The 27,407-nt window shown below is 42.7% G+C and overlaps 1 protein-coding gene and 1 long non-coding RNA gene across 2 annotated transcripts; both read left to right on the top strand.

Annotated features, from left to right (window-relative positions):
- The first annotated feature begins 211 nt into the window (after positions 1-211).
- Positions 212-27,275, top strand: LOC115157371 (integrin alpha-6). The gene is made up of 24 exons (XM_029705567.1): positions 212-544; positions 9,456-9,577; positions 9,708-9,787; positions 9,873-10,134; positions 11,329-11,460; positions 12,366-12,579; positions 17,196-17,389; positions 18,908-19,130; positions 19,261-19,350; positions 19,445-19,506; positions 19,731-19,900; positions 20,695-20,832; positions 21,029-21,144; positions 21,229-21,388; positions 22,454-22,537; positions 22,623-22,702; positions 22,792-22,869; positions 22,992-23,094; positions 23,185-23,361; positions 23,552-23,650; positions 23,745-23,855; positions 23,991-24,089; positions 24,178-24,303; positions 25,758-27,275. The coding sequence occupies exons 1-24, from the start codon at positions 363-365 to the stop codon at positions 25,830-25,832; spliced, it is 3,177 nt and encodes a 1,058-aa protein (XP_029561427.1). The 5' UTR covers positions 212-362; the 3' UTR covers positions 25,833-27,275.
- On the top strand, positions 2,428-3,278 carry LOC115157373 (uncharacterized). The gene is made up of 2 exons (XR_003868436.1): positions 2,428-3,046; positions 3,107-3,278. It is a non-coding gene; the product is annotated as an uncharacterized LOC115157373 (long non-coding RNA).
- Positions 27,276-27,407: the final 132 nt, after the last annotated feature.

The following is a 27,407-nucleotide window of genomic DNA, read 5'->3' as shown; positions in this document are numbered from 1 at the left end:
TACAAAATGTGATGATATGCATACAATGCTCTATTATAAAGGCGAAAAGAATTAGCGATTGTGTTCTGGTACTTCTGTGCCCCCTAGGTCACCTCCCGATTGACAAATTAAGCACTGACAACACCTGAGCTAAGAGAACAGAGGAGGGACAGAGAGGTAGAGGGATAGTGGGGAGGTAGGAGGGGCGCGGCACAAGCTTCCAGGGGGCAACATCCTACCCAAAACCCAGAGTGAGCAAGCATGCTACATTCAGACATCACTTAACTGGAGCGTGAGTTATACCACAGATAAACCGGTGGAGTTACCGGGAGACATAACGGTGTTTATTTTCAATCACACAGAAATAAACTCTCCTTGCTGCCATGGGGGATAGATGGATACAATTCCTCTCATCTCTATCGCTTCTCTTTCTCCTGGAATGGACGCAAATATCATCTTTCAACCTGGACGCAGAAAACGTCCTGATAAAGAACGGAGAGCCCGGGAGCCTTTTCGGCTTCTCTCTCGCTATGCACCGGCAGTTAGATCCGGTGGATAAGATAATGTAAGTCTCCGTACTTTTAAAATAAATGTCAAAAATATATTTTGATTTGTTTTCCTTTGTTTTCCATTCCAGCTGTGGAACCAAACGTTTAACAGGTTACTGCTACTGTAGCCTACTTCACAGGGTTGCAGGTTCTTTGCAAAAGTTTCTTGTCTCAACCTCATTCTTACCTTTAGTCAGGAAATATTTTAATGAGTTCACTCTAATTTAGTTGTCTAAATGTAGTTGAAATTTCAGACTGGCATGTTTTTCTTACCGGTTCATTATTGGTGGGTTTTCACTGCCCTTTGCAGGTTCGTGCCTGTCTGTGAGCCCCTCCAATCTTACTGCAGTTCATGACTTAAAGGTATGACGTAGATGCAGAAAGTAAACAGAATAGTGGGTCAATTTCCACAACAACTAAGGGCTTTGAAGTGGGAGGCTCAACTTGTCTGCTGTTTTGGTGCCCTGATGAAGACAGCTTGTCTGTCGAAAAGTTGGTTATTAGATTATTAAATTATTGCGCTGAGCTCCTAGAGTGTGCGGCTCTCCTTTTCTTTTCCAGGTGTTCTAGTCCGCTAGGCAGCACCTCGCTATAAGAAGTGTGCATTTCATTCGCCCTCAGATTGGTGCCCTGGCTACCACGCTGTGAACAGCGTGAAGCGAACCCGTGCACATACTATGTGTGACTGTGTGAGATCGAAGTCTTGCATCTCACTCATCATAATATGTCCTGGGCTACTGCTCTTTTTTTTTTTTACTTAACTAGGCAAGTCAGTTAAGAACAAATTGTTATTTATAATGACTGCCTACCTCTGCCAAACCCTAACCCAGACCACGCTGGGCCAATTGTGCGCTGCACTATGGGACTCCCAATCACAGCCGGTTGTGATACAGCCTGGAATCGAACCAGGGCATGTAGTAATGCCTCTAGCACTGAGATGCAGTGCCTTAGACTGCAGCGCCACTCGGGAGCCAACATCATGGCAATGTCATTTGGTGAAGTCTACCTTTACACCTAAAAAGTTACCTGATTCCAAAATGACATATTCCTCTGCTCTACAGAGATTTATAAACTGGGTGGTTCGAGCCCTGAATGCTGATTGGCTGACAGCCATGGTATATCAGACCGTATACCACGGGTTTGACAAAATCTGCTCTAATTACGTTGGTAACCAGTTTATAATAGCAATAAGGCACCTCGGGGGTTTGTGATAATGGTGATATCACAAACGTTGCATCGTGCTTAAGAACAGCCCTTAGCAGTGGTATTTTGACCATATAAAACAAACGCTTGGGCCGCTTGCTTAATTCTACTAGCTCCGGATAGAAATGTCCCTTTGGGAGTTTCACTTAGCCACAGATCAGGGTACTTTATTTATGGAGGTACTCAACATCATATTATTATTTTTGTCCCTTCATGCGCACCATATGCTGTGTTTCTTCACTCCTCAAAGTAGAGTAAAGTGAACCTGTAGATACAGAGCTTGCCGTTGTCATTTGGGTCACATAAGGTAGGCTAAGGCAGCCTGGCCTCAGAGCCATACAAAACATGCTTTAAGTATTTCTGAGCACCTCCAAGACATATGATACAGTACTTACTAATGATCTAATTACTTTAGACAGAAATTAAATTAGACAGGTTGGTCGGGGAGGATGGCTGGGGACAGCTGTAGTATTTTAGATAACCCAACCCCTAATCCTTATTCTAAACTTAACCCAATTCACCTAGCTAACCTGCTATGTAAGTTCCCCTAACCGCCAACGTAAATTCTCCCCGTAATTCTCCTTTGTTGGTACAGCGCAACAAGCAACCCGGTCTCAGTGAAAGATGTACAATACTATACGTCCACCAAGATGTATCATAAGTTATGTCATCCAATTCATATGCTATTTTACGACTGGGTAAGATGCACGAAACTATACGTCCAATAATTTGTATGATATTGTACGACCGCAATTCCATTCATAATGTAACATAACGTAATGTAATATATCATACTGAATGAGAGTCACAGATTTACATACAGAATAATACGAATTGCCCTGAGACCACGTTGGCCATGGGGGTGGCAGCAGCACCAGCAGCAGGGACTGTGTCATTTGTATCAGTCAGGGTCACAGTGGTGTTATGTTTAAACCATACACATACAGTACATTATTGTCAAAAACCTGTTTCGAGCTAAGGCTTTATATTTTTTCCAGACAGTCTAATTGATGTGAAAGAACACTTATTTTGGCCCAGTAAAAGTGTGCGTGTGCGTGTGCGCGTGTGTGTGTGTGTGTGTGAGCGAGAAATAAAAGTAGTGGTAACATTAATCTTGTGCCTAATTGAACCCTGCTCCTTCACAGTTAGCACAGTAGGAATGACTAAGCTGTTAACTATTCACTTAGGATCAGCTGTCTGCTCCGCAGACCCATTCTATAATGTTATCCATGACTATACTGTTATGGACAAAGCGTCATTGGAATGAATTTGCCTTTAGAATAAATTCTCCCCTTTTAACTAGGCCTGGAATTCAGGTCTATAACTTTCTGTAATGAGGAGCATTCTTAGTTCTGGCCTGAAATGTTATAAGTCAGGTCTATAACTTTCTGTAATGAGGAGCATTACAGAATGGCACCACTCGGGAGGCCGCCAACTATGTTTTTTACCTACTGTCCCCATTTACGCTAATGTTAAATTTATCACATTTACTACCAACCGAGTCCCAATGGCCACTACAGCGACATGTTTCTTTTCTTCACCCCAAAACCTTTTTTGTTGTTGTTGTTGCTGGGTCTTAGGAGGCTATAGATCTCCATATGGGTCATGATTGGCTGCCAAACTCTCTGCCCCACAGCTGACACACACACACACACACACACACACACACACACACACACACACACACACACACACACACACACACACACACACACACACACACACACACCTTTCGTTTCCTGGTCCAATGCTCTAACCGCTAGGCTACCTGCTGCCCTATAGTATTTCCAGAGGCTACACTTCTTAGCTGCCTGCCTCAGTAGATCAGTATTACAGAAATTACTGTTTGTCCCGCTAGGGATGTGCATTTTTAAATATTGGATTTATTTAACCTTTATTTACAGTTTTTTACAGTCACTTTGGCACTAATTCCGGAAACATTGATGTCATTTTTCAAAATTCTAGACACAAAACTCACAACCAATGATCAAAATGCAAATGTTTCAAAACTCTAACACTTTTTTCCAATTGCTTGGATACAATACACATAAAGCTAAGATCATTTGTTCATTGAACTAAAATCACCTGTTCAAAATGACACAACTTAACATCAAAGTATTACCATTTCAAAATGCAACTCACACATTACATCTGAGATGACTGTCTATTCATTTCATTACAATGATCTAACTATCAATTGATACAACTGCTCAAAATGATAGTAACTGTTGCATTACTCTTAATGCATAGTTTTATGGAAACTGACAAACAATATTCCGTGTTTAGATCATGAAAGTTTCAGGGTAACCAATTACCGTGGAAAATGAACCAATTGGACTACATTATCTATGGATGTAATATTTCATCATCATTCTTTATCAGACACTGTTTCTATGGTCCCATGTAACACTTTTCCAAACCATGTTTTCAGATTTGACATTACTGTACACTTTATTAGGTACACATATCTAGTACTGGGTAGGACCCCCCTTTGACTCCACAACAGCCTGAATTATTCACGGTGTTGTACGTTAAGAGATGCCTTTGTGCACACCACTGTTTTAAACAGCTGTTATTTGAGCATTTGTGGCCTTTCTGTTAGCTTGAACGAGTCTGGACATTCTCCTCTGACCTCTCTCATTAACAAGGTGTTTTTGCCCACAGAAATGCCGCTCACTGAATGTGTTTCTGTTTATCGCACCATTCTCTGTAAACTCTAGAGACTGTAGTGCGTAAAAATCCCAGGAGGGCAGCTGTTTCTGAGATGCTGGAATCACCATGTGTGGCATCAACAATCATACCACGGTCAAAGTTGCTTAGATTACTCATCTTGCCTGTTCTAATGTTTGGTGGAACAACATCTAAAGCTCTCTACTCTATATACTCTATATATTGAGTTGCAGGCAGGCACATGATTCGCTGTTCGAATGTAACCTTCCTTGATGAGCTAAGTCAGGTCTGTAGAGCTGATGGCATGACCTATGTCATTGTGTGGGATAATGTCAGGTTCCACCATGCTCAAATGGTGCAAGCATGGTTTCAGGCCCATCCACAATTTACCACCCGGTACTTACCCCCATACTCTCCTTTCCTTAACCCGATTGAGGAATTTTTCTCCACATGGAGGTGGAAGGTATATGATAGGCGCCCTCACGAACAAGCCACCCTTCTCCAGGCCATGGATGACGCATGCAATGACATCACGGCAGACCAGTGTCAGCCTGGATTCACCATGCCCGAAGATTATTCCCCAGATGTTTGGCTTATGAAAACATCCATTGTGATGTGGATGAGAACCCATGGCCAAATCCACAAGACAGGGTTGATGGAAATATAGAAGTACAGTAATCAAACCTTTGTTTTGCTTTTTACAGTAAGCCAGGTGAGGAACACTGCAGTTGACCTTTAACGTTTTTTCTTTTTTTGTAGCTAATCATTTTAGCTTTGATTCAAAGAAACCTATATTGTGATTTTATTGTATTTCATCAATAAATGTCATATTTTGTTAAATGATTCCACTGTGTCTGTAGTATTCTCTCTACTAGTCCTTTTACAGTGATGTATTTACGTGTAGTAGCATAATGAAACATGTATCACATATTTTGTACTCCAATATTTAATGATTGTACGAACAACTACACAGTGAAACTATCGGTATCTTGTGTGTGGGTGATCTAAATGAATGTTCCTATGGTATTTCATGATAAATTAGTTTTTTGAACCAATGATTCTGCAAGTGCAAGGTTTTTTAAAGATATGAATACAAAATGCAATGTTTTGAACATTGGACAGCCTGTGTTACAAGTGATGACCGTTTTGTGTTTGTGTCTGGAGTTTTGAAAAATGACCACAAGGTTCTGAAATTAGTGCTAAAGTGATTGTTAAACACTGTAACTAGGCAAGTCAGTTAAGGTGTGTGTTCCCTGAAAGTGTTTCCTGCATCCAGGGTGTGTGTGAAACGTGAATCATACACCTGTGCCACTCCCTACAGGCATGCCAAGATCCGCCAACCTGATTCATTTACAATCCCATGCCCTACAGGTGTGTGTTTGCGTAAGTGTGTTTTAGATACCTGCAGGCAAGGGAGGAACTGGCTTGCAAGGTGTGTGTGTCTCAGGTACATGCTGACGTGTGAGGGATCTGGAGCGCATGTGTATATGTTACGTTCCAAAGTCGGTCAGAACTGCAGAGAGTTGGCTCTGCTCTATGTATGAGAGAGAGAGAGTTACTGAAATAATGAGAGTTACTGAAAGAACTAGAGAGAGTTACTGAAAGAACTAGAGAGAGTTACTGAAAGAACTAGAGAGAGTTACTGAAAGAATGAGAGTTACTGAAATAACTAGAGAGAGTTACTGAAAGAACTAGAGAGAGTTACTGAAAGAATGAGAGAGAGTTACTGAAAGAATGAGAGAGAGTTACTGAAAGAACGAGAGAGTTACTGAAAGAATGAGAGTTACTGAAAGAACTAGAGAGAGTTACTGAAAGAATGAGAGAGAGTTATTGAAAGAACGAGAGAGTTACTGGAAGAATGAGAGAGAGTTACTGAAAGAATGAGAGAGAGAGAGAGAGAGGGAGAGAGAGGGTAGGTGAGTGAAAGCGTATGACAAAGAGACTGAGAGATTGTGTGTGTGTGTGTGTGTGTGTGTGTGTGTGTGTGTGTGTGTGTGTGTGTGTGTGAGAGAGAGAGAATCTATTCCACCATGTTCTACAGACAGAGGTCTAGTGTGTAGAGCTGTGAGGTTCCTATGTCCAGCACTCTTTGATCTCTCAGATCCTAGATACTGTAGATATGTTTTAGCAGTAGAGTTAGAGTTCAAAGGTTAGTTCAGAGTCATGGCGCAAGGTGAATGTCTCTATACGTTTACTATGAGAAATACACATCTTCTACCCCAACCACACCTCTCCCTGCCTCTGCCCCTCTTTCTCTTCTGCAGGCTGATCCTGGTTAGCCAACATCAAAGGAGTGGAAGAGGGATGTCTGAAGGAATGCTAAGGACATAAATAACCTTTACAACTGGGCACCAAACACACACACAGTCTGTCAGTCTCCCATAGACAGACCTGTGTTGTTTAAACTAGGTACCAAATGGAAGAAAATGAACTGAAACATTGAGGGACTACCTGAACTTGTCCAATAACAAACACTTATTTTATTATTTTCTGCACATTGTTCTGCTACTGTGTACAGTAATGAATATAACCCTGGGTTCATATCAGTCCTGACAACAGACCATAGGGTTGGAGCGTAGAGAACTTGGCACTAAGAAGGCATAGTTCAGGATTTCATAGTTCAGGATTTCATAGTTCATGATTTCATAGTTCAGGATTTCATGAGGGTTCTGTAAAGTGTTCTGGAATCCATTTGGAACTGAAATGTGCTGACAGTTATGTTGATGTTTATCCAATGTTGCTTAATAACAAGCTGTGGTGGTGCATAAAGGCAGTGAGCTGTTTATCAGTAGAATACACTCCCTGTCTCCCTCTCACACTCCCTGTCTCCCTCTCACATTCCCTGTCTCCCTCTCTCACTCCCTGTCTCCCTCTCTCACTCTCTGTCTCCCTCTCACTCCCTGTCTCCCTCTCTCACACTCCCTGTCTCCATCTCTCACACTCCCTGTCTCCATCTCTCACACCCTGTCTCCCTCTCTCACTCCCTCTCTCACTCCCTGTCTCCCTCTGACACTCCCTGTTTCCCTCTCACACTCCCTGTCTCCATCTCTCACACTCCCTGTTTCCCTCTCTCACACTCCCTGTGTTTTAATGACCAGTGGCAGGCTACTGGGTAATGGGTAAATGAACAGTTGAGACCATGTACAAATAAAATATTGTTTCATATACTTTTACTGCAGTTAATGTGTAACTGGGTAATTGCATTCTAGTTATGTACTGTATATAGTTATACAATATCACCATGATGTACGGTTTTGGTGGTTCCTGTTGACTGTCTCTTTAATCTTACTAGACCTCTGTAGTCTAAGGAGAAGGTACCAGTTTCTGCTCTGCACTGATTCAGGATCAGATATTTTGTCATCTCCTGTTTTCGGTTTTAAGGAGGGTTTTCTGATCATAGACTACAGTAGGGGTATGACTTAGGCGATACCTCTTCTTTCCACCTATTCTCCTGACTTCCTGTTAATGTATGTTCACGTGCGTGTGTCAGTGGAGGCTGCTGAGGGGAGGACATAATACTGGCTGGAACAGAGCGAATGGAATGGCATAAAACACCTGGAAACAATGTGTTTGATGTATTTGATACCATTCCACTCATTCCGCTCCAGCCATTACCACGAGCCAGTCCTCCCCAATTAAGGGCACCAACCTCCTGTGGCGTGTACATGTATGTATGGCAGGGGGCAACACGAAGGATCCTCGTTGTTCTGAGATCAGTGAAAAAAAAAGCAGTCATTTGATTACCTGGGCTCAGGTAATCACCCAAGCACAGACATACTCACACACAGACACACACCCTGCCTAGTTACGTAAACTGTTGAGTTGAGTTTTGGCCACATTAGATTTTCTTTTAGACTATTCAGCGAAATGTCCCAAAAAATATAAAAAATTATGTGGTGTAACAGCAACTTTATACTATACTAACACTAATGAATCAGTATGTGAACGTTATACTATACTAACACTAATGAATCAGTATGTGAACGTTATACTATACTAACACTAATGAATCAGTATGTGAACTTTACTAAAGGAGCACCATTGTGAGAAGTGGCAGAGCAATGCTCAATGCCCTCCAGACCCACAGTGCACCTACCCAACTCTTTTTGCCTTACACAAAATTTGGTGATGCAGAAACGAGAGACCTTTTTATGAAAATCTGGGAATATTTTGCCGTGTAAATATTTCTTGTTGATCTCAGGGAATGTAAAACAGTTAGGAAGGGAAACTGTTAAAACAGTTTGAGTAAAGTAGCAGCAAATATGTTGAATGAGCAACTGATAAACATAGAAGCTTCAGAAGTTTGACGACATTACCTAATATCTTACATCTTCATCAGAACGACACATCTCACTTCACCTATCTGGTGATAATAACAAATAAAACATGTAAACACACTTTTTGTAAGTAGGTAGGCCTACTGTCCTCTTCAAGTTAAGCTGGATCAAAGACTATGGATATTCTGACAAGATAAATGTCTCTCCACCCTATCAATGTACCCTGAGCTACATATGGCTATAGCGGTCAGATAATACAGGACTAGTAAAGGCCCAGTGCACTACTTTTGTAAAAAAATAACATTTTCGGACAAAAAATGTTTTGCCCTCGCTACAGACGGCTATATCAGTCTTTTAATACAGGACTAGTAAAAACCCCTTCGCACTACCTTTTGTAAAAAAAAAATAAGAAAAATAATAAGATAAAAAATATGTTTATTACTATAAAAACATTTATTCAGATTTGTCAGGGGGTGCAGCACCCTCAGCAACCTCAGCACCCCTACATCCCGCAGCTATGTCCTCTAGTCTGTGGTTCCAAAAAATAAACCCTGTGTGTGTGTGTGTGTGTGTGTGTGTGTGTGTGTGTGTGTGTGTAAACTGGAGGTCAGACAAGGACATGGAGCACTATTTTAGATGTGTGTCTGTGTCAGCCATGTTGTAATATTGCTGGTTGGTGCTATGTGGGCCAAACTTCTGTTTGTGTGTGTGTCTGTGTGTCTCATGTGTGCGTGTTTGTTTCCTGTATCCAAACATGGCGTTGTGGTGTTTGTTACAGGTTGCTGGTTGGTGCTCCGAGGGCCAAAGCTCTGAAAGGTCAGAAGTCAAAGGTCACAGGAGGACTCTACAACTGTGACACCACTTCCTCCAGCTGTAACCGCGTGGAGTTTGACAACAATGGTGAGCTCACCTCTGAACACATGAACACACACTTCTTTCTGTCTTCATCTGTCTACACAGATCCTTCCAAGGAAATCGTCTGTTGGCAGAATCATTTGATTAAGATTTTATGATGATTTTGTGTGTGTAGAGAACCTGAATACTGAGAGCAAGGAGAACCAGTGGATGGGTGTAACAGTGAACAGCCAGGGACCAGGAGGAAAGATTGTGGTAAGTGTGTGCGCACTTTCAAACTGATTGGCCATTGACTTGACTGACAGCTCCATTAACCAATCCCTCTCCTCTCTCTCTCCAGACGTGTGCCCACCGCTACCAGCTGCGTCTGTTTGTGAACACGCCCCAGGAGTCTCGTGACATCACAGGAAGGTGTTACGTGCTGAGCCAGGACCTGACAATCAATGCCCGGTCTGATGAGGACGGAGGGAACTGGAGGTTCTGTGAGGGGCGGGCACGCGGGCATGAGAGGTTTGGCTCATGCCAACAGGGTCTGTCTGCCACCTTCACTAGGGACTATGAATACCTAGTGTTTGGAGCTCCTGGAGCATATGACTGGAAAGGTAGGGGTGTGGAGTGTGACTGTGTATTCCTGGATTCAAAACCCTAGACAAGATCAGATAGCTTTCAGGGTTTCAAGTTGCATTTGTCACATGCACAAGTAAAGTGAAATGCTTAACTTGCAAGCCCTACCCAACAGTGCAGTATTCACAGGCATGTCACTCTTGATACAAGTCAGTATTGGACGTCCGTCCATGTCTGAGGACGTTGGGAGATGATGTGGAAACCGGCCACTAGGGCAAACAGTGAGCACTGTTACCTTCAAGTAGAGGTAGGGTTAGGGGTCAGGGAAAGGTTAGGGGATAAGGTCAGGGTTATGTCTGGGTCAGGTGTTAGAGGTAGGGTTAGGGTGAGGGGTCAGAGGTCAGAGGTTAGAGTTAGGCAGATTAGCATAGTCCGCATGGGCCCTTCCTCTCTCAATCATGCTCAAATGTATTAACCACAGTGACCTCTGCTGGAAGCAAAACGACAATGATAAAATGTATTAACCACAGTGACCTCTGCTGGAAGCAAAACGACAATGATAAAATGTATTAACCACAGTGACCTCTGCTGGAAGCAAAACGACAATGATAAAATGTATTAACCACAGTGACCTCTGCTGGAAGCAAAACGACAATGATAAAATGTAGAATTTTGATTCGGGTCACATCAACATGTACTTACTTTTTTATTTTTATTTTCAGCTCATGATTCATATATTGTATTTATCACGTGTTATTTATTACGTGTTATTTATTTATTACGTGTTATTTATTTATTACGTGTTATTTATTACGTGTTATTTATTTATTACGTGTTATTTATTACGTGTTATTTATTACGTGTTATTTATTTATTACGTGTTATTTATCACGTGTTATTTATCACGTGTTATTTATTTATTACGTGTTATTTATTACGTGTTATTTATTACGTGTTATTTATTACGTGTTATTTATTTATTACGTGTTATTTATTTATTATGTGTTATTTATTTATCAAACGTTTTCCCATTAATTATACGCTTGTGCTGAGATTTTTGTCCTCATCTTCTCATCTCATCCCCCTTTCTTCACTTTCCTATCCCTCATCCTCCTCTCATTTATTCTTCTCCTTTTCCCTCCCTCCCTCCCTCCCTCCCTCCCTCCCTCCCTCCCTCCCTCCCTCCCTCCCTCCCTCCCTCCCTCCCTCCCTCCCTCCCTCCCTCCCTCCAGGTATGGTGAGAGTAGAGCATAAGAACAGCACTCTGTTGGAGATGCGTTCGTATAAAGACGGGCCCTATGAGGTGGGCGATGAGAACCAGTTAAACCCAGACCTGGTCCCTGTGCCCAGTAACAGCTACCTGGGTAGGTACCCCTGCTTTCTTTCATCCCTCATCCCTCTCTCGCTCCCTCCTCTCCTTCCTCGATGTGTGCTCTTCATGTCCAGTGTGTCCAGCTCCAGCGTGAACCGTTTGTGTACAAGTCACTTCCTCCCCATGTTGCTATGGAGACTGATGTGACAGCCAATAGCTACTTAGAATTGTAAGACTACCTGCGTGATTACATCATGCTCTCCAGAGCTAATAATATCACTCCCTGCCCTAGTCATCATCATGCACAGTGGAACACTGTGCTCGTCATGAGCATCGACCTGAGCTAGATGTGGTGCAGATGATCAGAGCTATAACTCACATCCACTTCCAACCAACTGGGCTTGAATAGATCTATAGGACGGAGAAATCATTGAATCTGTACAGCGCCTAGCTTTGGTCGATCCGAATGCAACATATTGGTGTCATCAGTCGTATTGGGAATGGGTTGGTGTGATGCCAAGTCCAGGTACTGTTTGTTAGGGTTTCTGTTTGGTTTGGTCCCTTCTTGTTGTGTCATGCATGGTCAGCACAACATTATTTTGAACGTTATCTTTTATTGCTTGTCCATCTACATCTACAGCTACAGTCAGTCACTGTCTGCGTTTACACAGGCAGCCCAATTCTGATCTTTTCTTCATAAATTCATCTTTTGACCAATCAGATCAGCTCTGAAAAAGAGCTGATGTGAAAAGTTCTGATGTGAAAGACAAACTAGTGGGAAAAAGATCAGAATCGGGCTGCCTGTGTAAACTCAGCCAGTGTTCCATCCATATCTGTGACCGTGCAGTGCATCAAACATTTAGTAAAGCACCATCTCACCTGAAACATGTCTGTATTTATGTGGACATACATTGACTGACGGATTGATTGATTGGTGAATTATCTCTCTCCTATCAGGCTTTTCTCTGGACTCTGGGAAGGCCATCACTAAGAAGGGTCAGCTGACAGTGGTTGCAGGGGCTCCGAGAGCCCATCACAGCGGAGAGGTGGTGTTGCTAAAGAAGGAGTCTGATGAGTCCTCCATGCTGTCACCAGAGTACATCCTGGAAGGGGAGGGGTTAGCCTCATCGTTCGGCTACGACCTCGCTGTGGTGGATCTCACTGGAGACGGGTATGAGAAGACAAGACCATGATACTATTTCCAGGGCCGAGGCTTAGGGGGCCTGGTCCGCCCTACTGTACCTCCTTGCCTGTCCAAATAACATATTGAATATTGATCATTTATTTGACCGAGACTCTCGCCGACAGAAAGAAGCTTCAATCTCAGATAAAGCATCTGAGCGAGGGAAACAGAGCCCCTCTGTCTCAGTATGTGTAGAAGAGTATGGCATGTCATACTTTTTCTAACCAGACAGATTCAGATACATGGGCTACATATAGTAAGACAGAGGGGCGCTGTTTTGCTCACTAGGATGCTTTCTCCGGTGAGAGAGTTTCAGCAGAGAGGAAGAGGTGAAGTGAGAGGGCTCACTCTTGCCAAAATCTGTCCAGAATAAGCCCAATGCGTTTCTGTGGGCATAATATGCAGACCTAAGTTTGGCGCCTGCCTTCCCGCCTTTGGGACAACAACTCCCATTGTTAGGGCGGAAACATGAGCATCTTGTTATTATATACAGATCTTTGGTTTCAGACTCTTGCGAATTTAAAAGGAAAGTTGGCAGGGTACACAGTGCACTGTTAGGTTAATGATCTTTTTCCCCCTTAAATAAATTGATTTATATAATTACTACGGCCTAAGTAAAAACATTCAAAATACTTCACCAGAGAGCATGACTTAGCCACAGAGGCTCATTAGCTTGTTTTTAAAAATAGCTGTGGATTGTTTGTGTAAGGCAATGCTTATTTGGGAATCCTGCTATTTGGGCATTGTGAATGGCAATATATTTAGCCGATTGAGTTGCGGCTGTCAGTGAAAATCATCTGAAATCTGTGTTGGATAATGTGTCTTGAGTATAATCAAAACATTTGCTACGAGGAGGAGAAGGGTGTGTGGCAACGATATGGCGAGTCTCTCTCCAGAATGCACTCAGCGGTCTCCCGCCAATTCTTGAGCATTCATTGTTTCATTATGCGAATTATTTTCCCTTTGATTGTTTATTTCTTATAAATTCCCCATGACATATGTCACCAGTACGCCTAGTAAATGTACCGTTAATTCCCCCATCATTTGGTTACATGAATTTCTGTTAATGCATATATTAATTACAGTCATTTACTGTTTTCATTCTCGGTGAGGAAACGTAGGATAGTGCCCATTTGGCAATGTCTGATTTCTGATTTGGCTGGTATGGCGGTAATACGGTCACCGCAACAGCCCTAGGTCAGCGCATGCTCGGAGTATACGTCCTGGTAATCCATCTGGCCCTGCGGCCTTGTGAATGTTAACCTGTTTAAATGTCTTACTTACATCGGCTACGGAGAAACGATCACACAGTCGTTCGGAACAGCTGGTGCTCTCATGCATGCTTCAGGGTTGCTTGCCTCGAAGCGCGGATAGAAGTCATTTAGCTTGTCTTGTATGCTCGTGTCACTGGGCAGCTCGCGGCTGGGCTTCCTTTTGTACTTAAAAACATAAAACATAAAAACATGCAACAAAACAAAAAACACAGTAAATTACACACCACCCTAATGTGTGAACAATAAAAAATCACCAGGGCTCTGTCTCACTTGAGAGCCGACGGAGCGGACACAGTACTGATCGATGGTCCTGTGAAAGTACATCATCATGTACCTGAGAAACGGGAAACATAGGAATAGACACCATCCATGGTACCATGCACAGGATGGTGATATACAACCACATCGAAGGGTTATAAAGGCTGTTGTATGTCTCACTAGTTTGCACAGACGCTCCTGAAAACGGGACAGAGACATAGACATAATTGCGAGTATCAACTCTAGAAAAAAGCTCAAAAACTGAAGCTTGTAAGTAGTAGGAAGCGAAGTAGCAGAATGTTCATCTCTTCTGGGTTTACACCACAAGGGATACTGGAAAATATGTGAGGTAGACACATGGGCGGGACTTCGGTTGGCAAAACTCACTGTTTGCGTATTGCCTGTAGACCCATATAGGTGGATGCAGTGAATTGAGATGCAGTCAAAGCAAAACAAAACAGATATCTCTAGCTTAAACTGACGGATTTTGATGGGGATTTTTTTATTATGTTACTTAGATTGACGCACCGGTGTGTCAATAGACTCTAAGAGGATTGATAGGCCTACTGCTGCATTGGCCTATACTGTAGGCTATCTCTGAATTTTATGCGCTCATTTCTTGAGCTGTCAATGAACCACCATGTATCAATGTGTCCATATGGCAGACTCTGGTGCTTTCGGCCTTAGCTTAATTTTTACTTTTCGACTCTTTATCATTTTACTTCAGATTTTTATGATTAACCACATGACAATGAGTTTGAGAAAAAAAAACTTTATCCTCTATGGGACCGGCGGGACGAATTCGTCCCACCTACGTAACAGCCAATTGAATCCTGTGGTGCGATTTTTAAAACGTTTGAAATGCTATTACTTCAATTTCTCAAACATATGACTATTTTACAGCTATTTAAAGACAAGACTCTCGTTAATCTAACCACACTGTCCGATTTCAAAAAGGCTTTACAACGAAAGCAAAACATTAGATTCAGCAGAGTACCCAGCCAGAAATAATCAGACACCCATTTTTCAAGCTAGCATATAATGTCACAAAAACCCAAACCACAGCTAAATGCAGCACTAACCTTTTATGATCTTCATCAGATGACACACCTAGGACATTATGTTATACAATACATGCATGTCTGTTCAATCAAGTTCATATTTATATCAAAAACCAGCTTTTTACATTAGCATGTGACGTTCAGAAAAAGCATACCCCCCGCAAACTTCCGGGGAATTTACTAACAATTTACTAAATTACTCACGATAAACGTTCACAAAAAGCATAACAATTATTTTAAGAATTATAGATACATTACTCCTCTATGCACTCGATATGTCCGATTTTAAAATAGCTTTTCGGATGAAGCACATTTTGCAATATTCTAAGTACATAGCCCAGCCATCACGGGCTAGCTATTTAGACACCCACCCAGTTTAGCCTTCACCAAAATCACATTTCCTATAAGAAAAATGGTCTTACCTTTCCTGTTCTTCGTCAGAATGCACTCCCAGGACTTCTACTTCAATAACAAATGTAGGTTTGGTCCCAAATAATCCATCGTTATGTTCCATCAGCGACGTTTTTTTCGTGCGTTCTGGACACTATCAGAATGGTAAATCACGGTCGTGCGCATGGCGCAGAATGTGACAAAAAATGTCTAAATATTCCATTACCGTACTTCGAAGCATGTCAACCGCTGTTTAAAATCAATTTTATGCCATTATTCTCGTAAAAAAGCGATAATATTCGACCGGGAATCTGCAATTAGCTAAACAGCCGAAGGAAAATACTGCACGGGTTCGAATCGGGCACGCGCCTAATTCCATTGTCCTCTGATGGGCCACTTGGAAAAGGGGATTCTGTGTTTCAGCCTGAGGCTGCCTCGTCATCGTTCAGGTTTTTCCCGGGTTCTGAGAGCCTATTGGAGCCCTAGGAATTGTCACGTTACAGCTAAGATCCTGACTCTTCAATAAACAGAAGCAAGAACAACAACACCTTGTCAGACAGGGTACTTCCTGCATGAAACCTTCTCAGGTTTTTGCCTGCCATAGGAGTTATGTTATACTCACAGACACCATTCAAACAGTTTTAGAAACTTTAGGGTGTTTTCTATCCAAACCTGAACAATAATATGCATATTCTAGCTTCTGAGTTGGTGTAGGAGGCAGTTAAAAATGGGCACATATTTTTTCCAAAATTCTCAATACTGCCCCCTAGCCCGTAGAGGTTAATATTGAAATTAAACTGTTCCACGAAAATGCGCATATAAAAATAATCATCACTGTCACTCAGATTGGTGGAAATGGTAGAAGAAATTGTAAGCTTCCCCAAACTTGAAACGTGAGCTGCCTATGGTCTTTACTATTACACCCATAAAACAGTTGCACATAGGAGGTCCCGTGAAAAAACATGGCCGCCAATGGAAATCAAATTTCTCTCTTCTCAAATTTTTCTCCCTTCATCAATAAGGCAAATCTATACACTACACTTCCATCTATCCATCTATCCATCAAAGACAGAATATCATGGTCAGTTTCTCTCTCTCCACAGTGGAGAGTATCATGGCTTCTCTCTCTCCACAGTGGAGGGTATCATGGTTTCTCTCTCTCCACAGTGGAGAGTATCATGGCTTCTCTCTCTCCACAGTGGAGAGTATCATGGCTTCTCTCTCTCCAGTGAGGGATATCATGGCTTCTTTCTCTCCACGGTGGAGGGTGTCATGGCTTCTCTCTCTCCACAGTGAGATATATAATGGCTTCTCTCTCTCCATAGTGAGGTATATTATGGCTTCTCTCTCTCAACATTGGAGGGTATCATGGCTTCTCTCTCTCCACAGTGAGATATATCATGGCTTCTCTCTCTCCACGGTGGAGGGTGTCATGGCTTCTCTCTCTCCACAGTGAGATATATCATGGCTTATCTCTCTACACAGTGAGGGATATTATGGCTTGAGCCTCTCAGATGATCTTTGAGATGAGACAATTAGTTCCTTGTTGAGACGATATCTTTCTCCGTTTCTCTGAGTCATCTCCCTCTCTCTCTCTCTCTCTCTCTCTCTCTTGCTCTAGGTGGCAGGATATCGTGGTGGGAGCCCCTCAGTTCTTTGAGAAGGATGGAAAGGTGGGCGGAGCTATTTACGCCTATATTAACAAGGGCGGAGTCTGGAGTAAGCTCACGCCCACCAGGATAGACGGACCTCAGGACTCCATGTTCGGACTGGCTGTAGAAAACCTGGGAGATCTCAACCTGGACGGTTATCAGGGTGAGGGGGTATGGATAGGGGTGGGAGGTAGGGTTGCTGGGGGTGGTGCAGCACCCCCTGATAAATTGAAATAATTTTGGCAAAATGATCAGTATAACAGGCTAATATCCACACCAAACCTTCAACAAAGCTTCTAAACTGTATTAACAAGAAAGGCTAGAGCATACCATACCCAAATGACAGAAATAGGCTAATGATGTTTATTTTATAAAAGGCCTACTGACATATCTTAAACTAAATAAGGAGCATGCAATTGAAAACTCAGATCGAACATCATTTAGCCAACAAAAATGTCTCAACAGAATGAAACAAAACACGTTTTAAATATTTAAATAACTGGTTTAGATTAATGAATAGGCCTACAATAACAACAATGATATACAATAATAATAATGATAAAAAAATATATTATAAATTGCATCCTACCTGAAAAGCGAGTTGCACAGTAGCCTGCATTTGGCCGTTTGCTAATGTCTTCAATCATGTATATGAAGTAGAACTGCATGAAATGTGTTTCTAAAAGGCCCTTTTTTCAGACCCTGTTAAACTTGTTCCTCATATGTGGAAATCCTAAAAATGCAGCTATGTGTGTGTGTACATATGTCTGCCTGTGTGTGTGTGTACATATGTCTGCCTGTGTGTGTGTGTGTACATATGTCTGCCTGTGTGTGTGTGTACATATGTCTGCCTGTGTGTGTGTACATATGTCTGCCTGTGTGTGTGTGTGTGTGTGTACATATGTCTGCCTGTGTGTGTGTACATATGTCTGCCTGTGTGTGTGTGTGTGTGTGTACATATGTCTGCCTGTGTGTGTGTGTACATATGTCTGCCTGTGTGTGTGTGTGTACATATGTCTGTCTGTGTGTGTGTGTGTACATATGTCTGCCTGTGTGTGTGTGTACATATGTCTGCCTGTGTGTGTGTGTACATATGTCTGCCTGTGTGTGTGTGTACATATGTCTGCCTGTGTGTGTGTGTACATATGTCTGCCTGTGTGTGTGTGTACATATGTCTGCCTGTGTGTGTGTGTGTGTGTGTGTACATATGTCTGCCTGTGTGTGTGTACATATGTCTGCCTGTGTGTGTGTACATATGTCTGCCTGTGTGTGTGTGTACATATGTCTGCCTGTGTGTGTGTGTGTACATATGTCTGCCTGTGTGTGTGTGTACATATGTCTGCCTGTGTGTGTGTGTGTACATATGTCTGCCTGTGTGTGTGTACATATGTCTGCCTGTGTGTGTGTACATATGTCTGCCTGTGTGTGTGTGTGTACATATGTCTGCCTGTGTGTGTGTGTGTACATATGTCTGCCTGTGTGTGTGTACATATGTCTGCCTGTGTGTGTGAGTACATATGTCTGCCTGTGTGTGTGTGTACATATGTCTGCCTGTGTGTGTGTGTGTACATATGTCTGCCTGTGTGTGTGTACATATGTCTGCCTGTGTGTGTGTGTGTGTACATATGTCTGCCTGTGTGTGTGTGTAGACAGTGTGTAATCCTGACTCTCTCTCTGTCAGACATCGCTGTGGGAGCACCATATGATGACAGTGGGTCAGGGAAGGTGTTTATCTACCACGGCTCAGCTCAGGGCATCAACATCAAACCGGCACAGGTGTTGTCAGGGGTGCCATCGAATACGAAGTTGTTTGGTTATTCTCTAGCTGGTAACATGGACCTGGACAGGAACTCCTACCCTGACCTGGCCGTAGGATCCCTCTCCGACTCTGTGTTTGTCTACCGGTAACCATGGCAATTAGTCATCTACCCCACAATGTTTCGTTTTAAATACATTCCATTCGTTATAGTTTCTTTTGGGCCACTTTCTTGACCTTTAAACATTTGACACTGTGACTCTGTGATGTTACTCCAGAGCTCGGCCAGTCATCAACATCCAGAAGGTTGTCAAGACAATGCCAAAGGAGATTGATCCAACTAAGAAGAACTGTGGCAACAACATTTGGTAAGTTTGCTGTCTGTGTGCTGTTCATCTGCATATGGAAAAGTATAAACCATTTAAACCATATTCCTAAATACTCATGACTTTGTGTTCCCAGCTTGGAGGTAGAGGCCTGTTTCTCCTACACAGCCAACCCTAAATCCTACAACCCCAAACTGAGTAAGACAACACCTTTTGTGTTATGATTTCAAAATAAATAATTCAATGGGCTTTTAATGCTTTAGATCAGTATGCAATAGTAACTGTCCCTCTCTTTCTCTACCTTTCTCTCTTCTCACTTCCCCCTCTCTCTCTTTTGCTCTCTCTCCCTCTATCTCTCTGTCTCTCTGTCTCTCCTTCTCTCTCTCTCTCTCGCTCTGTCTCTTTCTCTCTCCCCTCCACAGCGGTGGCGTACTCCTTTGAAGCGGATGCGGAGCGTAGGAAGAAGGGTCTTCCCCCCAGAGTGACCTTCTCCACGCGTTCCAGCGAGGACCATGACTACGAGTCCACTGGTGTTCTCACCCTCAGTGCACAGGGCAAGAAGGAGTGTATCACTGCCAAACTCACTCTACAGGTACTGCATCACAACTCTCAAAACTAGTGACTGTTAACAGACAGTCTTTCAAAAGCCTTGTAGGTGAAATGTGGAAAAGTCTCCTCTAGCCTTTGTCAGTAGTAGTATGTCATTACCATGCAGTGGTGTAAAGTACTTAAGTAAAATTACTTTAAAGTACTACCTAAGTAGTTTTTTGGGATGGGGGGTATCTGTACTTCACTTTACTATTTATATTTTTGCCAACTTTTACTTTTACTTCACTACATTCCTAAAGAAAATATTGTACTTTTTACTCCTTACATTTTCCCTGACACCCAAAAGTACTCGTTACATTTTGACAGGAAAATGGTCTAATTCATACACTTATCAAGAGAACATCCCTGGTCATCCCTACTGCCTCTGATCTGGCGGTCTCACTAAACAGAGAAAATCCCTGGTCATCCCTATTACCTCTGATCTGGCAGACTCACTAAACACAAATGCTTAGTTTATAAATTATGTCTGAGTGTTGGACTGTTCCCCTGCTATCCGTGAATAAAAAAAAAACGAGAAATTATTTATACTTTAACTTACATTTTTGATACTTTAGTACATTTTAGCAATTCCATTTACTTTTGATACTTAAGTATATTTAAAACCAAATACTTTTAGACTTTTACTCAAGTAGTATTTTACTGGGTGACTTTCACTTTTACTTGCGTCATTTTCTATTAAGGTATCTTTACTTTTACTCAAGTATGACAATTGAGTACTTTTTCCTACACTGTTACCATGTATATCTGATCTGTACTCTCTGTGTCTGTCATCAACAGGAGAACATTAAGGACAAGCTTAGGGGAATCCCCATTGAGGTTGCCGTGGAGATACAGAACTCCAAAAGGAAGAGAAGAGCGCTCCCAGGGCTCACGCCCATCCTCGACTCCAACCAGCCTATCACGGCCAGTGCTGAGGTATCCAATAACAACCGTAACACAGTCTCCTATTAGGCAACTTTGGGTCACCTACTGTATGTGACAGAGATATACAACTGTTGCCTGCTCAAAGCCTGTTCCCTCTGTATTAGTATGAGTTTGTGTGATTGGCATGTTGTTTCCTGTGTGTGTAGGTGAGTTTGTGTGATTGGCATGTTGTTCCCTGTGTGTGTAGGTGAGTTTCCTGAAGGAAGGATGTGGCAGTGATAATTTGTGTCAGAGTAATTTACAGCTTCAGCACCGCTTCTGCTACAGAGAACCCAACAAGGACGTCTTCCAACTACTACCTATGTGAGTAGAACACATGAACCTGTCACCAACCATCACCTGGGTGAATGTAATCAATGCTGACATAGTCTGCTGGTGTCCTTGCAGGGAGAATGGAGTGCCAGTGGTCTCCCTTAGCGACCAGAAGGACATCGCCCTAGAGATCACAGTGACCAATAAGAATGGAGACGATGCTCATGAGGCAGCATTGGTTGCCTCCTTCCCCTCCTCTCTCTCTTACTCCGCCTCCTACTCTGCACCCAAGGCAGTGAGTTACCTCTCTCTCTCTCTCTCTCTCTCTCTCTCTCTCTCTCTCACTCTCTCTCACTCTCGTTCACTCCGCCTCCCGCTCTGCACCCAACACAGTGAGCTACATCTCTCTCTCTCACTCCGCCTCCCGCTCTGCACCCAACGCAGTGAGTTACCACTCTCTCTCTCTCTCTCTCTCTCTCACTCCGCCTCCCGCTCTGCACCCAACGCAGTGAGTTACCTCTCTCTCTCTCTCTCTCTCACTCCGCCTCCCGCTCTGCACCCAACGCAGTGAGTTACCTCTCTCTCTCTCTCTCACTCCACCTCCCGCTCTGCACCCAACGCAGTGAGTTACCGTTCTCTCTCTCTCTCTCTCTCACTCCGCCTCCCGCTCTGCACCCAACGCAGTGAGTTACCTCTCTCTCTCTCTCTCACTCCACCTCCCGCTCTGCACCCAACGCAGTGAGTTACCTCTCTCTCTCTCTCTCTCACTCCGCCTCCTGCTCTGCACCCAACGCAGTGAGTTACCGTTCTCTCTCTCTCTCTCTCTCTCTCTCTCTCTCTCACTCCGCCTCCTGCTCTGCACCCAACGCAGTGAGTTACCTCTCTCTCTCTCTCTCACTCCACCTCCCGCTCTGCACCCAGCGCAGTGAGTTACATCTCTCTCTCTCACTCTGCCTCCCGCTCTGCACCCAACGCAGTGAGTTACCTCTCTCTCTCTCTCTCTCTCACTCCGCCTCCTGCTCTGCACCCAACGCAGTGAGTTACCGTTCTCTCTCTCTCTCTCTCACTCTGCCTCCCGCTCTGCACCCAACGCAGTGAGTTACCTCTCTCTCTCTCTCTCTCTCACTCCGCCTCCTGCTCTGCACCCAACGCAGTGAGTTACCGTTCTCTCTCTCTCTCTCTCTCACTCCGCCTCCTGCTCTGCACCCAACGCAGTGAGTTACCGTTCTCTCTCTCTCTCTCTCTCACTCCGCCTCCTGCTCTGCACCCAACGCAATGAGTTACCGTTCTCTCTCTCCTTTCCCTCTTCCATCTTTTAGATTGGTACTGAATTGTGATTGGCTGTTGTTGTTGATTGCAGGACAGGCAGGTGTCCTGTGTGGCCAATAAGAATGGCTCTCAGGCAGACTGTGAGCTGGGGAACCCCTTCAAGCGAGACTCAGAGGTGAAAGACACCATCAGCTAATCATGATCGCTAGCTAAAGCATCTGAGTGTGTGTGTGCGCTAACATATCACTCTGTATGTTTAGGTGACGTTCTACATCATCCTGAGTACAGCAGGCATCTCTCTGAACACCACAGAGTTGGAGATAGACCTGAAGCTGGAGACGTGAGTAGAGTACACACTCCTCTGTCATGTCTATAATGAAATAGATATGGATTTGACCAACAGTGCTGATTTGATCTCTGACCTTTCAGGACAAGTGACCAGCAGAAGGTGGGCAGAGTCAAGGCCAAGGCCAAAGTGGTGATCGAGCTGCAGCTGTCCCTCACAGGGTAAAAAAATATTATTTGCCAGCTGCTCACTTTAATGTGCTTTTACACGTGAGACCTCCCAGCATCTAAACTTCAGTAAGATGTTGTGTGTGTTTGTGCTCACAGTGTACCTGTTTCCCCAGAGTGGCCAAGCCCTCCCAGGTCTACTTCACTGGAGAGGTCAAAGGTGAGAGCGACATGAAGTCTGAGGGAGACATCGGCAGCCCGATCGAGTATGAGTTCAGGGTAAGGATTATATATATATTTTTTTTCTTAAACACAATAAAAAAAAAAACATACATAAACCAAACAGGATTATTCATATTTCATTGATAGGTGATCAACCTAGGGAAGCCCCTGAAGACCTATGGCACCGCCTCCCTGATCATCAATTGGCCGAAAGAAACTGTGGAGGGGAAGTGGATCCTGTACCTGGTGAAGATGGACTCCCAAGGTCTGGAACAGATCAAATGCTCTCCAGAGAGAGAGATCAACCCACTCACTGTCAAAGAGGTTAGCATGCACTGGGGGGTCAAACTCTAACACACAGTCAAACTCTAACACATTAACAGTCCCAGGTGTTCATACACAGTCAAACTCTAACACACTACACTAACAGTCCCAAACTCTGTTGTACGGTGCTTACCAATGGGAGGTTTGTTCCAAATTACCATACATCTAAGTTCTGTTACACTGTGTTCAGGAGAGTAGGAGTAGCAGGAGGAGGCGAGCTGTAGGGGAGACAGACAAACCTGAGGGAACCATTGCACTGCTGACTGACAAAAGGAAATACACTACTCTGGTAACACAACTCTCCTTCTCTCCCAGTTGATCAATGTTGTTAGTTGTGTACGAGCTACCCTGTAATATGGTGTGTGTGTGTGTGTGTGTTACAGTCGTGTGAGGATGGGGCAAAGTGTGTGGAGATTCACTGCTCCCTACAGGGCCTGGACAGTAATGCAGTCATCCTGCTCAGATCTCGCCTCTGGAACAGCACATTCCTGGAGGTAAGACATATACGCATACGCGCGCGTGCGCACACACACACCTCTACACACACACCTCTACACACACACCTCTTTGATATTTGACTGCACCTCAATCCCCTGTCCACACTCACGTCCCTATGTGATTCCCAACAGGACTACTCTAAGCTGAACTATCTGGATGTGATAGTGAAAGCCTCTCTCAGAGTGGACGGCACAGCTAAAAACATGGTCCTGAGGAACGCTGAGACACAGGTACTTTATCAGTTTCACATTTCAACATAAAACATATTTCACTTTCTTTTACTTTCTATTGATGCTTGATTGATGTTGTCTTTCTCAGGTGAGAGTGACGGTGTTCCCGGAGCGTCGTGTGGCTCAGTACGGAGGACTGCCATGGTGGATCATCCTGGTGGCCATCTTGTTAGGACTTTTGCTGCTCGGCCTGCTGGTCTTCCTGCTCTGGAAGGTAAGACAGCATGGGGGGAGCACAGAGAAACTGTTCACAGTATATACAGTGCCTCTGGAAAGTATTCAGACCCTTTGACTTTTTCCACATTTTGTTACGCTACAACCTTATTCTAAAATGGATTAAATAAAAAAATCCTCAGCAATGTACACAAAATACCCCATAATGACAAAGTGAAAACAGGTTTAAGAAAGTTTTGCAAATTATCAAAAATTTAAAACAGAAATACCTTATTTACATAAGTATTCAGACCCTTTGTTTTTAAGCCATGGATTTCGAATCCCTTAATGTTATTGTTGGATCTAATTTTAACAGCTAACATTTCGATGGCAATAATAAATAGATATGCCGATAGCGGACAACCTTGTTTTACTCCTCTTGACAGTTTAAAACTTTCTGAGATGTTGCCATTATTTACTATTTTACACCTAGGGTTACTATACATGATTTTAACCCATTTTATAAGAGATTTTCCAAAATTGAAATATTCTAGGCATTTATATATAAACTCCAGTCGTACTTTATCAAAAGCCTTTTCAAAGTCAGCTATGAATACCAGACCTGGTTTCCCAGATATTTCATAGTGTTCTATTGTTTCCAGTACTTGTCTTATATTATCTCCAGTGTATCGTCCATGTAAAAAACCTGTCTGATTAGGATGAATAATATACAACAATACCTTTTTCATTCTATGCGCAATGCATTTAGCTAGAATTTCTGCATCACAACATGGAAGTGTACGAGGCCTCCAATTTTTTTAAATGGACTGGATCTTTATATATACCACTTGGATCCTGTTTCAGTAATAATGATATCAGACATTCTTGTTGAGTGTCCGATAATCTACCATTTATATAGGAATGGTTAGAACATGCTAATAACAGTCCTCTGAGTATATCAAAAAGAGTTTGGTATACCTCCACTGGTATGCCATCCAGCCCTGGAGTTTTCCCGGACTTAAAGGCTTTAATTGTATCAAGAAGTTCCTCCTTTGTAATTTGGCCTTCACATTAATTTTACATTATTAATAGGAAAGAAATCCATACAATTAACTTCGGTTAGTGGAGATGGAGGAGACTGAAATACAAACCTATGCTTAAAGTACTTTACTTCCTCTTTCAAAATATAGTTTGGTGAATCATGAGTGACTCCATTATTTGTAACAAGTCACAGTACATTCGTTTTGGTAACATTTCTATGTTGAAGATCGAAAAATAATTTTAATAATATTCCATCCTGTTTGCTTTATTTTGATACTATATTACACGGGATCTTTCTTGAATAAGTTCCTCCATTTCTTTGAGTTTTTCCTCTAACTTACTCTGAGCCTCTATGGTACAGTTTTTGTTATCTATCTATACTGTTATTCCTTCCATTTCCTTTGTTAATATGGACTCTTTTGACCTAAATTACTTATAATTTTGCACACACACTAATGTGTTACTTCTCTCTAGTGTGGTTTCTTCGGGAAGAAGAAAGAGGATGCCCCACCTTCTGACAAAGAGCGATTGACGCCGTCTGATGCATAAAGAGAGAAAGAGAGAGAAAGAAGCTGTCAGTCTCTGGGGTAAACACATCTAGACCCATCTTCAGTGTATATGCCTGATGGGGCACAGAGTGGCATGAAGGATGGACGGGCCCAGTGGAACAGTGCAGACTAACTCTATCGCAGGAGAGGAAACCGCTTTTAATAAAAGACAGGCAGTAAAGGGGCTCAGTGCTATGAAATCAAATGCAATGCTATGATGATGACTACTATGATGATGGAATGAAATGTTAAGAACTCAGCTTATAGGTTTCTGTAGAAAGCACTTCAAGTTTCTGCTTGGAAATATCCTTCTTTCCAACTGTTATGGCTGAGTTATGGACTGTCTACATGCATGGCCATCCTGGATTGATGCTTTGGTTGAAAATCATTATGAAATGTTCATCTATCACTCCAAAGACCCTGCAGCTCTCTCTCCATCTCTGTCTCTGGTTTCTGGTTCTTTGGTTGCTATAGGAACTTCAAGCACTTCCTTTTCCTCTCTCAAGGCTCCTCGACTGCTCTCATTCTGGTTTATAGCAGCTTTCTGTTTGTAGGACTATTGGTGGCTCTGTAAAAGCACTTGCAGTGCCATACTTAAAGGGATAGTTCACCCCTAAATCAACCTTTTTCATACACTTTCATATTTTGAATTCGTAGATTCAGTTTGGGGAATGAACTATTCCTGTAATGGCGGTGAGGTTTAATTAACGCTCCAAATACGACGTCAGCGTGTTCCCAGCTACAACGCGTCGCAGATAACAAATAAGAAGAAAGACCAACTGGAAATCCTGGAAATGAAAGCCTGCATAACTAGCTGGAATGAGAATGAGTTACTTTTAATGATGGCAGAATGCTGGATCTCCCATTCCCACAGACATTCCCAGAGACACAGAATTCCTACCTAACATTCCACAGTCTTCCTCTAACCATTCCAAGGCTTGTCTCCGCAGTGTGGATATTTGATTGTACATAGAAATACAAAAGGATTGTCAAAAAGTTTATTTGTGGACTTTAAAGAGGGATGATGATGCTACAATAGAAGTTTAGATAAGGTAAAATAAGACACTTGATCAAATTGTTCCTTTTTGGGGATCAATTAAGTATTATCTTGTCTGATTTTATTTTATCTTGATAGGGACATCCATGTTGATCACTGGACAGAAAGAGGAGAGGTTTTTGTTGTGTTCTTCTTGTACATTTTTGGGTCAAGAACCCCAGTTGTCTCTCTTTCAGAGATCTGGACAATGTTTTGTAAATGTACGCCTATGGTATAGGCTGGAGGGTTTTTGTATACATTTTTTAAAATGTTTAATTCTTTAGAGTCTAAGACATTTGGGTGGTGGGTGCTGAACTGACATGGAATTGTTTTAAGATGGTCATACTATGGATCATTTAGCTATTTGATTTCGAGTTTTAGGACCCCTTTAGGAATAAAATATATTTATAAAAAAATATTTGATAAAATATAGATTTTGTCCTTTACTACTAAAGCCCATAGAAACGCATTGAATAACACATTCATAAATGGCAAAAAGTACAGTCAAAAATAATGAAACAAGGTTTTGAAGTGTCTGTC

This window comes from Salmo trutta, chromosome 21, assembly GCF_901001165.1.
Source record: "Salmo trutta chromosome 21, fSalTru1.1, whole genome shotgun sequence".
NCBI classification, from domain to species: domain Eukaryota; kingdom Metazoa; phylum Chordata; class Actinopteri; order Salmoniformes; family Salmonidae; genus Salmo; species Salmo trutta.
The sequence above is the reverse complement of the archived record's forward strand: the minus strand, read 5'-3'. Positions and strand labels throughout refer to the sequence as shown.